Source organism: Mus caroli, unplaced genomic scaffold, assembly GCF_978045245.1.
Source record: "Mus caroli unplaced genomic scaffold, Mus_caroli_1 scaffold_6, whole genome shotgun sequence".
NCBI classification, from domain to species: domain Eukaryota; kingdom Metazoa; phylum Chordata; class Mammalia; order Rodentia; family Muridae; genus Mus; species Mus caroli.
The window spans coordinates 47392501-47408213 of record NW_028227261.1 but is presented as its reverse complement, the minus strand read 5'-3'; the positions used below and the strand labels follow the sequence as shown (position 1 = coordinate 47408213).

Sequence of the window (15713 nt, the reverse complement as noted above, 5' to 3'; positions counted from 1 at the left end):
TAGTGACGCAAATTTGTACTTTCACTGCCCTGCTCCCCCCTTACCCTTCTCCCATAAAAGCCTGTGAAAAGTTTGGGCCAATTGCCGAATCTCCTCTGCACCTTGCTGGCTGCATGAGTTTCGGCCCCAGATATCTGGTATATGTGCTTTTTGTATGCTTTCTTGTCGTTGCTGTATTAAATCTTACTCTCTATACATCTTAAGTTCGGTCTCAGTGTCTTCTTGGGTGCGCGGCTGTCCCGAGGCTTGAGTAAGTGCCTCCCTTTGGGAGTCTTGGAGTCTTTCAACCTCTAACTCTGAACTGCCAATTACTTTTTATTGGATGTTACCAGGCATAGAAGAAAATACCTGCAATCCCAGCACTTGTGGTAGAGAAAGGAAGATTGCAAGTCATCCTCAATTACATAAGTCCTCCCCCCTCAAATGTTCCCCTTTAAAAAAAAAAAAAGAATTTTGGCAGCTCAAAGAATATACTTAGTACAAAAAGTATAAACAAAATCCAACCTCCTGAATTAAATTATAAAACCACAAAAGTCTGCTGAGTCTATCAGGTTCAGTTAAAGACATGGTAGTGTGGGCCTATCAGCTGAACACTCACGAGGGAGAGTCAGGCAAGAGGTCTGCATGAATCCCAGGCTAGCCTGAGTTACACACTGAGTTCTAGGCCAGCCCAGGCTACACTATAGATCCTGCCAACAAACAAAAACAAGTTCAACTATTTCAAAGTTTAGACTAGAAAATCATTAATCTATTCCAAGTAATATAAAACTTAAGGAAACATCTAAGTTTAAAAATACACCAGTAGCAGGATCTCTAAGGCCAATGGAAGCTGCTACATCTGTCTCTATAGCCTCCAAAAATCTTACAAACAAGAAGGAAAAGCATGGGTGCAGTACCATATAACCAGGAAACCCAGGAGGACAGCGGGGCCCAAACCTCAGAATCTCTGTAAGTCAAGAAAAAGAAAAGACTAATGCAAAAAAAAAGGCCAAGTCCCAACCACAAACCTTTGGGGTAACAAGAGCAGCCAAAGGAAAAACAGTGGAGGAGAGAGGACAGGAGCCAGTGGCGGCCCACAGTCGCTCGAGAGAACGACGCCCTCCCCAAGTGTGACCACACAGAGGAAAATGTTCTTATAATAGAAATAAAGGGCTTTTTAAAATCACCACTTATTTGTGTGTGCATGAGTGTGCATGGTATTTGTATGGGCACTGGGGCATGTGTGTGCACGGTGTTTATATGTGCTGATGGGCACTGGGGCATGTGTGTGCACGGTATTTATATGTGCTAATGGGCACTGGGGCATGTGTGTGCACAGTATTTATATGTCCTGATGGGCACTGAGGCATGTGTGTGCACGGTATTTATATGTGCTGATGGGCACTGGGGCATGTGTATGCACGGTATTTATATGTGCTAATAGGCACTGGGTATTTGACTTGGGGCCTCATGATTGCACAGCAAGTTCTTTTATCTAAGCCTTCTTCCAAGACCTCTAGAAATAAAAGTTGAAATTGTAAATTTTTTAAAAATCAGTTAATAAATAGTGTACTGGCTATTTTTGTGTCAACTTGACACAGCTGGAGTTATCACAGAGAAAGGAGCTTCAGTTGAGGAAATGCCTCCATGAGATCCAACTGTAAGGCATCTTCTCAATTAGTGATCAAGGGGGAAAGGCCCCTTGTGGGTGGGACCATCCCTGGGCTGGTAGTCTTGGGTTCTATAAGAGAGCAGGCTGAGCAAGCCAGGGGAGGCAAGCCAGTAAAGAACATCCCTCCATGGCCTCTGTATCAGCTCCTGCTCCCTGACCTGTCTGAGTTCCAGTCCTGACTTCCTTTGGTGATGAACAGCAGCATGGAAGTGTAAGCCGAATAAACCCTTTCCTCCCCAACTTGCTTCTTGGTCATGATGTTTGTGCAGGAATAGAAACCCTGACTAAGACAAATAGTGACGTTACTTTTTAGAGTCATAATCAAGCTGATCTGAAAAATCTTAGTGAAATGGATCATTTACTGGAGAAATAGAGATTACTAAAATAGATCCCATTAGCAATAAAATATTTAACCTAAAAGAAATACAGAAAACTAGGTTGAGGGTGTATATCAGTTGGTAGAGATCTTGCCTAGCATGTAGGAGGCCCTGGGTTCAATCCTAAGCAAAAATGGGATATGGTAACACAAGCCTGTCACCTCAGTACTCAGGAGGACTAGGCATTCAAGGTCATCCTCACTTCCTAAGAGTCAGAGGGCTACAGTAACCTTGGAAGGGAGAGGAGAGGGGAAGGGGGAAGGAAAGAGGAAAGAAAAAGGACAAAAGGAAAGGACACACAGACAATCATTAGCCAACTACCTCTCCCCCCCAAAAAAAAAACCTCTGACTCAAACATTGTCATACAAAGTTTTTCCACAGCTATAAAGAGCACGTGGTTCCCTAAATGGTTGCAGAGCATTAAAAGTGAAAAACAATTTGTTTATGAGGCAAGTATAAAACTAAGACCCAGAAACCCCAGGGCTAGTGGGCTAGGGCCCATCGGTAGAGGGCTTGACTAGCAAGGCCCAACACCACGGGAAATAAAGTAAACTGTGTGATTTCAGTGTGGTGAATGAAGACTAACCATTGGAGACTTAAGTTCAAAAAACAAAACAAAGTAACATCCAAACTCGGTAAGTACAACCAAAATTGTAATCTGGTCACATTCATTATCTAGAAAGTAAGGAAACATAAAGTATTTATGACATTCAAACAATTTGTTGCAAAAGTCTTTATGACTTTATTTGCAAAATAGATTTTTAAAGAAACCACTCCAACTGAGTACTTAACCCAGCACTCTCCTGAAGAGTCAAGGGGGTATTCATGGACAAGAAACTGCTAGATCCCCATGTTCACGTCTCCTAGCAACTTGTAACCGTCTGCCTTACTCCTACTGAGCCTACAGTATTACCAAGCCTAGCATCACTGGAGAATGGGTATTGTCAGTATGGCTTTCACGTCTTCCTGCTATTGTAGTAAAGATGAAAGCCAGGCTGGTGGACTCAGTCTCCAGTGCTGTAAAGGAGGAAGAGCAGAGCCAGCATGGGCCAGGTCCTGCAGTCACCGGCCAGCACCCATACACACATGCATAAACAACTGAAAAGGACTCTCCTGGCTGCGCAGTGACAGTTCCCGACTTCACGGTGAGGAATCAGCTGTTCTCACAGGATCTCCACTTCCCAGCGAGAAGTTACCTCATCTGTAACATTATCAAAGGACCTCAAAGATACTCCTAACACCCTCCCTCCTCCCTCCTAAATTCTAATGTTGAAACTCTGGCCTCAATGACTAGGAGACGGGGCCTCTACAGGAGGGAGGCAGTGAGCAGAATGCTGATGTCCTGACTAGCATCCCATGCTGAAATCTTAACCACTAAGCCATCTCTCCAGTCCCCCACCCCATGCTGAAATCCAATCCCCAAGGTGCTAGTATCAGGAACAGGGCCTTCAGGAACAGGGTCAGTGTCCTTACAAAAGAGGTTGGAGAGAGGGTCTTCGAAGTTGGTAGGGTGCCTGTAGAGCCCCAGGTTTAATCCCCAGCACCCATGTAGTGGTGACAACCACTTGTAACTCCAGTTCCAGAGGATCTGATGCCCTCTTCTGGCCTCCAAGGGCACCAGACATGCATGTGATCCATAGGCAAAACACCATACCCATAACAACTAAAAAGAAATCTTTTCAAAAACATTTTATATCTTAAATATCCCAATAGCTTCCACATGTCCTTAACAAACACCTGATATTTCTTATTGCATGAGCATAACTAGTAATAAGCCTGAAGGGTGTTGTTTTTGTTGTTATTTTTAAGGCAGGATCTCACTATACATGCTTGGCTGACCTGTAACTCATTATGTGAACCAAGCTGGCCTTGAACTTAAGGAGATCCAAATATCTCGGTGCTGTAATTAGATGGGTCATCACGCCCAGTCTCTAAAGAAGTGATTCTCAACCTTCCTACTGCTGTGACTCTTTAATATAGTTCGTCATGGTATTGTGACCCCCAAGCATAAAATTATTTTTGTTGCTACTTTATAACTGTAATTTGCTACTGTTATAAATCATAATATAACTATCTAACATGCATTATAGTCTTAGGTGACCCCTGGGTTTGGCCTCTCCCTCAAGGGGCTGAGACCCACAGATCGAGACCTACTGCTCTAAAGGATATTGTTGGGGTTTTTTTAAAGATTAATTTATTTTATGTATATGAGTACACTGTAGCTGTCTTCAGACATACTAGAAGAAGGCATCAGATCCCATTACAGATGGTTGTGAGCCACCATGTGGTTGTTGGGAATTGAATTCAGGATCTCTGGAAGAACAGCCAGTGCTCTTAACCATTGAGCCATCTCTCCAGCCCAGGATATTTTTTTTAACGTACCATATTTTTCCATATGCTCTTTCCCAGCACACCCAAACATCTGAGGAGCAATCGGATGTGCAGACAATCCATACTTATCGATCAAGACTTCAATATGTTTATCAGTTGGAATGGTCCGATCTGAGAACTTAAAGAGAAAAATAAAATTTAATGAGCAGCTGACATAAACATGCCTCTCTGCGACTTACAGTATTGTCAAGACATTTGCTTATCCTGAGAGCACAGTAAACCAATATAGTCAATGTAAGTAAAATCATCAAGAAATACTTTGTAGCAGGAAAACATGAAAATATGGGTATGGTTGCATATCCCACCACTTGGGAGGTAGAGGCAGGAGGGTCAAGAGTTTAAGATTAGCCTTAGTTACATGGCAAGTCAGACGCCAGTTTATGCTGAAATCTAATCCCCAAGGTGCTTGTATCAGGAGCAGGGCCTTCATGAACAGGGTCAGTGTCCTTACAAAAGAGGAGAAAGAGGCTGGGGAGGGGGGTCTGTGATATATATATATATATATATATATATATATATATATATATATATATATATTTGTTGAGGTTTGGTTTGTTGCTATGTATTGTAAGGTCTAGGCCTACAAGTGAATTCTCACACTTGCAAGCTTTTGTTGTACAGACCTTGTTCCTTAATTTAAAACTATCGGTTAAAAAAAATGGCAGGGGGGGTATGGGGGACTTTTGGGATAGCATTGGAAATGTAATTGAGGAAAATACGTAATAAAAAAAAAAAAACGGCAACAGCCAGTTACTGGAGGGATTAGAGGTAGGTGGGTTTGGAGTTATTTGGTTGGGGGTGAAGTGAAAGGGAGAGAGGAGAGACCATGAGTAGGAGAGAAGTTGCCTTGGGGTAGTTGAATCATAAAAACATGGCCACGAGCGCTGGCCAATCGGAGTTAAGAGCAGCTCAGATTGAGCATGGCAAGGTTTAACTCGGGGTTATTGATAGGGAGGTAGAGTCTAATAGCCTAGAGTGTAAATATTTGCCCAGTTTTGGTACATTAAAGGCTTATTATAAATATAAAGATCGTATGTCTTTTATCTGGGAACTGAAAAATCAAAGGCAGAGCATAAACCCCAATTTTTAGATTAAATATTTACTACAACAAATATCTCCTTGATTTTTTTTTCTTTCTTTCTCCTAGTTTTTGTTTTTGAGATAGGGACTCTGTCTATAGTCCTGGCTGTCCTGGAATTCACTATGTGGACCAGGCTGACTTAGAACTCACAGAGCCCTGACTCCCCAGCGCTGAGATCGTTGTGCTTGGCTTATTAATTCATTTAGGAGATGTCTCCAGAGCCAGGAAGATGGGTCAGTGGTTAAAGGCTCCCCCCCAGGGGTTGATGATCTGGATTTAATCCCTGGGTGCCTATATGGTCAAACAACAAAGTAGTCATCAGACCTCATCTTTCGTGCCATGCCATGAGAAGACACATGGACACACACAAAGTAAGTGTGAATTGACACGTTTCTCTTGGGTTTTTAAATATTTGTTATTTTATCAGTATGGGTGTTCTGGCTGTACGTATGTTTGTATACTGTGTGTGCCTGGTGATCCCCAGACGGTTGTGAGTCACCATGTAGATGCTGGGAATCGGATGCAGGTCCTCTGGAAAAGCAGACAGTACTTCCTAACTGCTGAGCCATCTCTCTACCCAGTGAATTAATAAAAAACAAAACCAATCCACCAAACAAACAAACAAAAAAAATCAAAACAAAAAACAGGTTTACCAAACCTCCACTATCCACTATTTAGCAGTAACTGAACTCAGAGAATAAAGGCACTTGGATTGGGGAGGAAGGGACAAATGATGAGACAAATTAATATGCAAATGTGATTCTATAAACCCAGAATAGATGTCAGGAGGATAAAAACTGAGTGGGAGGGGCTGGAGAGATGGCTCAGTGGTTAAGAGCGCTGACTGCTCTTCCAAAGGTCCTGAGTTCAATTCCCAGCAACCACATGGTGGCTCACAACCATCTGTAATGGGATCTGAAGCCCTCTTCTGGTGTGTGTCTGAAGACAGCTGCAGTGTACTCATATACATAAAAAAATAAATCTTAAATAAAAAGAACTGAATGGGAAACGAGCTCACAACAACAGTCAGAGGCCTGGGTGGGGCTGTAAAAGCTGAAGAACAATCTGGGCAGACACCCAAAGCAGGAGTGCAGCCAGGGATTTCAGATACGGAGCTAAGCAGGATGAGGAGAAGGTAGTGTCTGATGGCCTGAGTTCAATTCCCAGAACCCACCTGGGAAGGAGGCCTGAAAGTTGTCCTCTGACCTCCAAACTTAAACCATGGCATGTGCACACCCACCTTCCCACACATGCATATCACACACACACACACACAAACACACACAGAGTAATAAAAATACTTAAATTAAAGATGTTTTAGAAGCACCTTGGGATCATGTTGCAGGACAGATGCAAGCTACGCCAGTGATGGGCAGGAGAACTGATTAGTTATGCAGACCTCTTGCCCTCTGCCTAATGATCCTGGCAGCACCCCTGACGATGGATTTGAGGTGCCTGAATCCTTTGATCTCTTCCTCTTCCCAGTGTGGCCAGTGTGTTGACTCTATCTCTCCAATTTCCGTCATTACTCATCTGTTTAAGTGGCATATCAAGGATACATCACCTAGGCTAGACCCCTTGAGTTGCAGGAGCCTAGGCTTGTACCTAAAAAACTCCAATTAAACCTTGAAGGGGCTGGTGAGATGGCACAGGGGTAAAGGCACTTGCCACCTGAGTGTGATCCCTGAGAACTTCACAGTAGAAGGAGAGAACTGACTCCTGCAAGGAGTGCCACCATAGCCGCTGACCTCTGAGCAGGCTGCCGCACTCCATACCTGCCCCTCCCCCATCCCAGCAATGTACTTTTCCCCCACCCACAAATATAAATTTTGAAAAATGTATTAGCATTCATTTCAATAAGTAATCAATGTGAGAATGGGAGATATTTTACTTTTCTGAGGCAGGGTGAATCCTGGCTATCCCCGGAACTCACTGTGTAGACTAGGCTGGCTTCGAACTCACAGAGATCTGCCTGCCTCTGCCTCCTGAGTTATATTCTTTATCAAATTAAGTCTTCGAAATACTGTGTATATTTTATATCTATGACACATCCCAATTTATAAATACATTTTCATTGGTAATATTTCATGCTCATTGCATTTATACTTCACAAAAACATAGTTGTAGAAATAGATTTACAGGCCCAAGTTATCCCAAATACACTCAAAAGTTTTTCAGTAATGGAACAGAGTATTAATTTACCCTTAATTAAAATTAAATTAAAAATTCAGTTCCTCAGTTGTACTCAATAGTAAAATGTGCCAACGGCCCCCTGCCAGGTCCAGCTGCTGCAAGGAGCTCTCCCAGTGCAGCAAGCATTCCTTAAAAGCATATTTATTATATATTATAGTGTGTGAGTGTGCATGAGCATACCATGGCATGTCTATGGAGGGAGGTCAGAAGACAACTTGCAGGAATCAGTTCTCTCCTACCATAAGATCGCCCTTAGACCAGCCTTGGCAGCCCTCAGACCAGCATACCAGCACGCTCTCCTTCCTGCTCAAAAGAGTGACTCCTGCTTCTGTGAGAAGGAATTGATGCTTTTGTGCATAGATTACCTATAGAATATGAAAAGTTGTACTATGTGATCTGAAGGCGATAAATCAGTCAAACAGAAGACAGAACTGAGGCCACGCAGGAGGCCGAGCCTCAGCCACAGAAACAGCCAGCTGTTTTCCTTAAAATAACAAGGAACCTGCCTGGAGAGAAGAGGGTCAGAAATTCAAGAACGTCCTCAACTACAAAGTGAGTGTGAGGCTAGTCTGGGCTTCACGGGACCCTGTCATAATAAAATAAACTGTCAAATCATGGGCTAGAGAGGTGGCTCAGCAGTTTAGAGCATTCGCTGCTGCTCTTCCTGAAAACTCAAACTGTGTTTCCTGCCACATCGTGAGACCCAATAACTCCAAATCCAGGGGGTTTCATACCCGCTTAGGGCTTCTGAGATACCCAAACACACATAGCATACAATCACACACACACACTCACACAGGCATGTACACATACACACAAAGGAATAAAAGCATATAAATCTTTAAATGTATGTATTGTATGTATTTTTAAACAACAAATCAAATAAATCAAATTTTATGTTGCTTACTAACCGATTCTATTTATGCTGGTCAGATAGATGGACAGTTTCTCATAATGTTAAGACAATTCCAAAGTAACAAGAAATTACTCACTTTTGTTCCAATGGATCCCTTCTCCATCTTCTCAAACCCAAGAGCCAACACACAATTTGCCAAGCCTTTAAAAAAAATGTAATTATTTCAAAATTTTTAATTTTCAGACACCCAACAAAACACTATTAAATTTTTAAGTTATTATAAATTTTTTAATATTTTAAATTTAATTATTATTTTAAGTAAAACTTAAAAGGCAATTCTCTTTTTTCCCCCATCCCCTTAAAAGGGGATTCTCAAAAAAGAATTGTATTAGAAGAAAAAGGACATCAAAAATTATGTTAAAGTTCAAATGAAGAACAAAACATCACTACACTATCAAATTTTTTCTTTAAAAAAAAAAAAGAAAAAAAGAAAGAAAGAGGGGACTGGCAAAATAGCTCAGTACTGACTGCTCTTCTGAAGGTCCTGAGTTCAAATCCCAGCAACCACATGGTGGCTCACAACCATCGGTAATGAGATCTGACGCCCTCTACAGGTGTGTCTAAAGACAGCTATAGTGTACTTAGATATAATAATAAATAAATCTAAAAAAAGGAAGGAAGGAAGGAAGGAAGGAAGGAAGGAAGGAAGGAAGGAAGGAAGAGAGAGAGAGAAAGAAAAGGAAAAGAAAATAAATGAAAAGAAAAGAAAGAGAGAACTAACTGCTGGAGAATGCATCTCAATGACAAAATGGGTGACGCAGCAGAAGCAGCAGGCTGGGAGGACTGAGTTCAATCACCAACATAAAGAGGGAAAGAAAGAAGGGGAGGGAAGGACGGAGAGAGGGAGGAAGGGAGGGAGGGAAGGACGGAGGGAGGGAGGAGATGGAGGAGCATCAATCTTACCAAACAGTAAGATGATAAAGTTCCAAGAAGAGGTTGAAGGGCACCAGCTTAAGCGTAAGACTACAAGTTCCAAAACCCAGAGCCCTGGGTGGTAGAACAGTTATCCAATCAGTAGACTAAAGAAGGCCCAATAAAAGGCCCAGTGTATTTGGAAATAGAGACTATGATATATGTGAATATATACTTTGAATAGATATAAATATAGACATATACACATATGAAAATATTTGACCACCAGAGGGAGAAATCTGTGGACAATGCCTAAGGCAGCTTTACTGATAACAGCCAAAAAAGAAAGAAAGAAACAATGTCCACCAAACCATGAACATACAAAACACAGCTTAGCCATGAAGTAGAATGTTATGTGGCCATAAACAGGAATAGAATACTGACACATGCTATAAGAATGAACTTTTAAGCCGGGCGTGGTGGCACATGCCTTTAATCCCAGCACTTGGGAGGCAGAGGCAGAGGCAGAGGCAGAGGCAGAGGCAGGCAGATTTCTGAGTTCGAGGCCAGCCTGGTCTACAGAGTGAGTTCCAGGACAGAGCTACACAGAGAAACCCTGCCTCGAAAAACCAAAAAAAAAAAAAAAAGTGACAAAGGTCACGTGTCACATGGTGCATCATATGAAGCCACCGATGGAGCAGATGCGCACAAAGAAGCAAGCAGCAGTAGTGAGGACCAGGATGTGGGTGAGGCAGGAGACTGCTGATGGGTTTCTGGAGCCTGTGATCTTACCCCTCGAAACTAGGTGTTCATCACTGGTGATAAAATGTTCTAAAATGCACAGCGATGATGGCTGCACTTTATGATGACAGCTCGTCAGGGCAAACTCTGTGACTGGGAACTTGATTTCAGTGAAGCCTTGGGAGGCAGTGGGGATACTGCCGTGTGGTACAGGGTTTGCCTGGCATCCTCAAGGCCCTTGGTTTCATTGCCAATACCACAAAAACAAATAATAAATGTTTTTTAAAGCAATACATTATATACAGTAATCTGTGGTGGTAACACAGAGACATGATTAAAAGGGAACACTAACCCCGTATTTATTTAAGAACATGACAAGGACCAGCAAGATGCCTCTGCAGGTAAAGGTACTTGTCACCAAGCCTGACAATCTGAATCCAATCTCCAGGAACCACGAGGTGAAAGGTGAGAACCAACTTCTACAAGTTGTCCTCTGGCCTCAATGTATGTGCCTTGCTGACTGTGGACACAGATAAGTAGGTAGGTAGGTAGGTAGGTAGGTAGGTAGATAGATAGGTAGGTAGGTAGGTAGATAGATAGATAGATAGATAGATAGATAGATAGATAGATAGATAGATTTTTTTTTTATTTTAAAAGAACATTAGAGCAGTAAGCAAGCATGAGGGACTGGAAAGAAAGCTCAGTGGTTAAGGATACTGGTTGCTCTTCCAGAGGACCCAGGTTCAATTCCCAGCACCCAAATGATGGCTCACAACCATCTGTAACTCCAGTCCCAGGAGATTCAATGCCCTCTTCCAGCTCTGTGGTGCACAGACATAGATGCAGGCAAAACACCCACATGCCATGATAAGACATTAAGAACTAAGATTGATAAAGTACACCTTACCTCCTTGAATCAGTTGTTGGGCCATAAACAAAGCAGTCGAACCAGTAGAACAGTTATTGTTGACATTAATTATAGGAATGCCAGTCAGTCCCAAACTGTGGTAGATAGCCCTCTGCCCACTGGTGGAATCACCTATGGAGAAATGTAAAACTTTAACACCCACGGCATAAAAGTCCACGGGCTGCAGTGCAGCACTCCCATGTTGTATGTCTTTCACTATTATAGCTTGCCCTAGTGTCCTCCCCAGGCAGGACAGTGATGCACTATGACCTCTGAGTCAGAAACAGCCACAGCACTGACTATTCCCTATTGTGCAAACAGAAATAGCAGTCACAACAAAAGTCTATGCACTCTTTCTTTCTTTCTTCCTTTCTTCCTTTCTTCCTTTCTTCCTTTCTTCCTTTCTTTCTTTCTTTCTTCCTTCCTTTCTTTCTTTTTCTTTCTTTCTTTCTTCCTTCCTTCCTTTCTTTCTCTTTCTTCCTTTTCCTTTCTTCCTTCCTTCCTTCCTTCCTTCCTTCCTTCCTTCCTTCCTTCCTTCCTCTCTTTCCTTCCTTCCTCTCTTTCTATCTTTCTTTCTTTCTTTCTTTCTTTCTTTCTTTCTTTCTTTCTTTCTTTCTTTCTTTCTTTCTTTCTTTTTTGAGACAGGGTTTCATGTAGCTCAGGATAGCCTGGTACTCATAGCAGTCCTCCTACCGTAGCCTCCTGAGAACTGAGATTCCAGGCCTGGACATCACATAGGCAGTGAAGTATGCATTTTTGACGTCTTCCTATTCCTGCCTCCTCCTGTCTCAGCCAGGATCTGAATCTGCAGTGTGGGATCTTAGTAAGCAGAGACAACAGGATCAGACATTCAAAACTATTCTTGACTTTATGGTCAGCCTAGGCTCCATAGATCCTGTCTTGAAAAGGTTTTTTAAACTAAGCTTTAAAGACTCTGTATGCAGGGGCTGGAGAGATGGCTCAGCAGGTAAAATTGCTCTTCCAAAGGCCCTGAGTTCAAATCCCAGCAACCACATGGTGGCTCACAACTACCCATAATGAGATCTGACGCCCTCTTCTGGTGCCTCTGAAGACAGCTACAGTATACTTAGATATAATAATAAATAAATCTTTGGACTGGAATGAGTGGGGCTGACCAGAGCAAGCAGAGGTCTTAAATTCAATTCCCAACAACCACATGAAGGCTCACACCATCTGTATAGCTATAGTGTACCCATATACAAAAAAATAAAAAATAAAAAATAAATCTTTTAAAAAAAGACTCTGTATGCATCCAGGCCTTACAAAAAATGTGACCCACACAGCATACAAACATGACTTTCTTTCTCAAGTACCATGGCCCACAAGGCAGGATCGCTGGGACAGCAAGATGACAGAGCCGTGGGTGCAGCCTCACCAAAAGGCTTCCACATAAATGGCAAGGCTCACCAGTCTCCCTGACAATGCGCATTCTACACACCATGCCCCAGGAAGTCTACACCCAGGTTTCTCCTGTTACCTTGAAGAGTACAGGAACTATATGAAGTCCATGCACAATACTATCTATAGTATTATAAATGCTATGATGCTATATAATTACCATATTTTCCTAATAACTAAAAATTTTAAATAACTTTGAATATATAAGAATAGGATATCTTTACTTCTAATAAGCTAGTAGCTTTCAGTGCTAAAGTACAGTTTAATTGCCAAAGAGCAGCAACTGAAGAAATGGCTTGTCAGCCATGTACAAGGCTCCAGGTTCAATCCCCAGTACTTAAAGGGGAGTACTTAAAGGGTAGATGAGTCAAAGACTACAAACTCTCCTCCTCCTCCTCCTCCTCCTTCTCTTCTTCTTCCTCCTCTTCTCTTCATCCTTTTCCTCCTTCCTCTTCTTCCTCTCCTCCTCCTTCCTCTTCCTCCTCCGCTCCTCCTTCTTCATCCTCCTCCCTTGTTCCTTCTTTCTTTTTTCCACCAGATAGGGTCTCACTATGTAGCTCTGGCTGTCCAGGAACTCACTGTGTAGTCCAGGCTGAACTTGAACTCAGAGATCTGCCTACCTCTGCCTCCTGAGTGCTGAGATGAAAGGTATGTGCCCTAATAAGAAATATTTTTAAGTGCTATGAATAGCTTTTACCAACTGAACCATGTTGCCAACTCCCAAAAGCATGATTTTAATTTGTCTCCTGCTTTGATAATACCACAATGGCAAGAACAATTACAGAGAGCCAACACACAAAGGTAACCTTTGGGTTCTGTCCTGGGGGGGTGAACATTTGCTTATGTATTTGCTGCTAGACTTCCCGTGCATAGTGTTAGAGTGTTCTGTTTACTACATACCATACACATAGCCAATGCATGCCTGTTCCACTGCGGAGTAAGGGATCTGTGCATCTTCCAATGCCTTCTGGCCTGTGAAAACAAACTGGGTTCATCAAAAAGCACTTGACACAGGTGGCTTCAGGGGAGTGGAAATTCCACGTAGAGTTTCCTCAGATTCCATTTACTTCTCTATCGCTTGTTCAGTTCAAAGACAAATTGGTCCCCAAATCATCGTAGCTCTCCCCTTCTTCCTCTAAGCTATCATATCACTTTTCCATATCTTCCTTCTCATCAAAGGTGGAGATGGCCATGCCCGTTTTATGTGGTACGGAGATGCTAAACTCAAAGCAACAGAATCTAAGGAACCCTACCACTGAGCTACATCCTAGCGCCTGACCAAAAGCCTTTAAGCTGCTGTTCTGTCTGCTTGTTATTTGGGCTTCTTATTGTTGCAGTCATTTTTTTAGACAGAGTTGGGGCTGGCCTATAAATTACTATGTAACCCACACACTGGCACTGAACTCATGGCAATCCTGCCTCAGCCTCTAAAAGACTGGGATTACATGTGTGTGCCTCCACACATAGCTCTTAAAGCTCCTTAATAGCAACGCCCTTGTCTCTTTCATCTCCAAATCTCCACATCCCCACATATCTAGGGGAGAAAAACGGGAAAGACTGTCACTGCTGGAGACAGTTAGGGACTGTGGGACATTACTGGTACACTCCTTTAATCCCAGAATTTGGGAACCAGAGGCAGGTGGATCTCTGGAAGGTCAAGGTCAACCTGGTCTACATAGTGGGTTCCAGGGCAGCCAGAGCTTCAATAATAGAGACCCTGCTTCAAAACAAACAAAAGCAAACCCGAAACTGATGTGCCCATTTCATAAAGCTAGGATCAGTTGGCCATCCTGTCTGTAGAACAAGAAACGGAGCTTTGGAAGCTGGGGTGTAGCTAGTATGTACCAGGCTCTGGATTTGATCCCCAGTGACCAATCAACTAGGTACAGCTACATAGTCCTGTAACTGTAATACCCAGGAAGTGAAGGCCAGAGAATCAAACGTTTAGGGCCATCCTCAGCTATACAGTAAGTTTGAGACCAAAATTAGATACATAAAACAAACACACAAAAAAGGAGCACTCTTATACTCTGTCAGTGATATTCCAAATGTAAATTTGTCAAAAGTCTTTAAAAATTGAACTGCTAGACTCTATCCTCAAAAATAAAAAAGGCAAGACCAAATATTTATCAATATGTTCACCCAAGTTATTCTGAAATATGAAGAACTTAAGAATACAAGTCTCCAAAAACATTATAGCGTAAATATGACAAAATGTTGTATGAAAATTAAACTTTCTGGGTTGGAGAGATGGCTCAGCAGTGAAGAGCATTCTTCCAGAGGTCCTGAGTTCAAATCCCAGCAACCTCATGGTGGCTCACAGCCATCTGTAATGGGATCTGATGCCCTCTTCTACTGTGTCTGAAGACAGCTACAGTGTACTTACATATATAAAATAAATAAATAATTTTTAAAAAAAGAGTGCTATCAACACAGAAAACAAATATTAAAGATATTAAATGGTATCTCTCTCAGAACCTGCCACATTAACCCCAGTAGAATCTGTGTGACAAGTTCCACAGACTGTGTCAAAAACTTAAAAAGGAGGAGGCCTCCTGGAACCGGTTGTGGAACAACATATTGAGCCGTAGTTCTCATGACAATTTATTGAACAACATATTGAGCCGTAGTTCTCATGACAATTTATCGGTTTTGTTTTCTCTCATTCCTTTTCTTATTTACAACATGTTCCTCATAGCCTAGGCCACAATCTTAAGTGAAAATAATTGTTAATAAACCATCCCTTGAGATGGGGGTCACTAACATGACCTTATCTCTGGGGAAACCAACACTTTACTTTAGAAATCATTTATAAAATTAGGTAATAGTATTATGATATATAAAAACTTTCCCGACAATAAAATTTCATATGGCTACATGTGTGTCATCAGAGGTGGGATTTGGTATATGGAAAAGAAAGCCTTAAATAAGGACTCCCTCTCTGAAACTGTAAGCAAGCCCCCAATTAAATGTTTCCTTTTATAAATTGCCTTGGTCATGGTGTCTCTTCATTACAATGGAACAGTGACCAAGACAATGACTCTCCCTTTCCTTCCCTGGCTTCCTTTACCATCTGTCCTAGTTACCTTTTGTAAAACATGCTAACCAAAAGCAACTTAGGGAAAGAAGAGGTTTATTTATTTGGCTTAAACCTCATTTCACAGTCTATCACTGAGGGAAATCAG

At 42.1% G+C, this 15713-nt stretch overlaps 1 protein-coding gene across 1 annotated transcript in view; it reads right to left on the bottom strand.

The window, feature by feature from the left end:
• Scp2 (sterol carrier protein 2) overlaps positions 1 to 15713 on the bottom strand; it is an 85681-nt gene that overhangs the window by 62398 nt on the left and 7570 nt on the right. The window contains exons 3-6 of the mRNA XM_021159370.1: positions 13429 to 13500; positions 11110 to 11241; positions 8686 to 8750; positions 4411 to 4537 (exon numbers count right to left, since the gene is read on the bottom strand). Of these exons, the coding sequence (XP_021015029.1) occupies positions 4411 to 4537; positions 8686 to 8750; positions 11110 to 11241; positions 13429 to 13500 (396 nt within the window). The remainder of the gene's footprint in view (positions 1 to 4410; positions 4538 to 8685; positions 8751 to 11109; positions 11242 to 13428; positions 13501 to 15713) is intronic.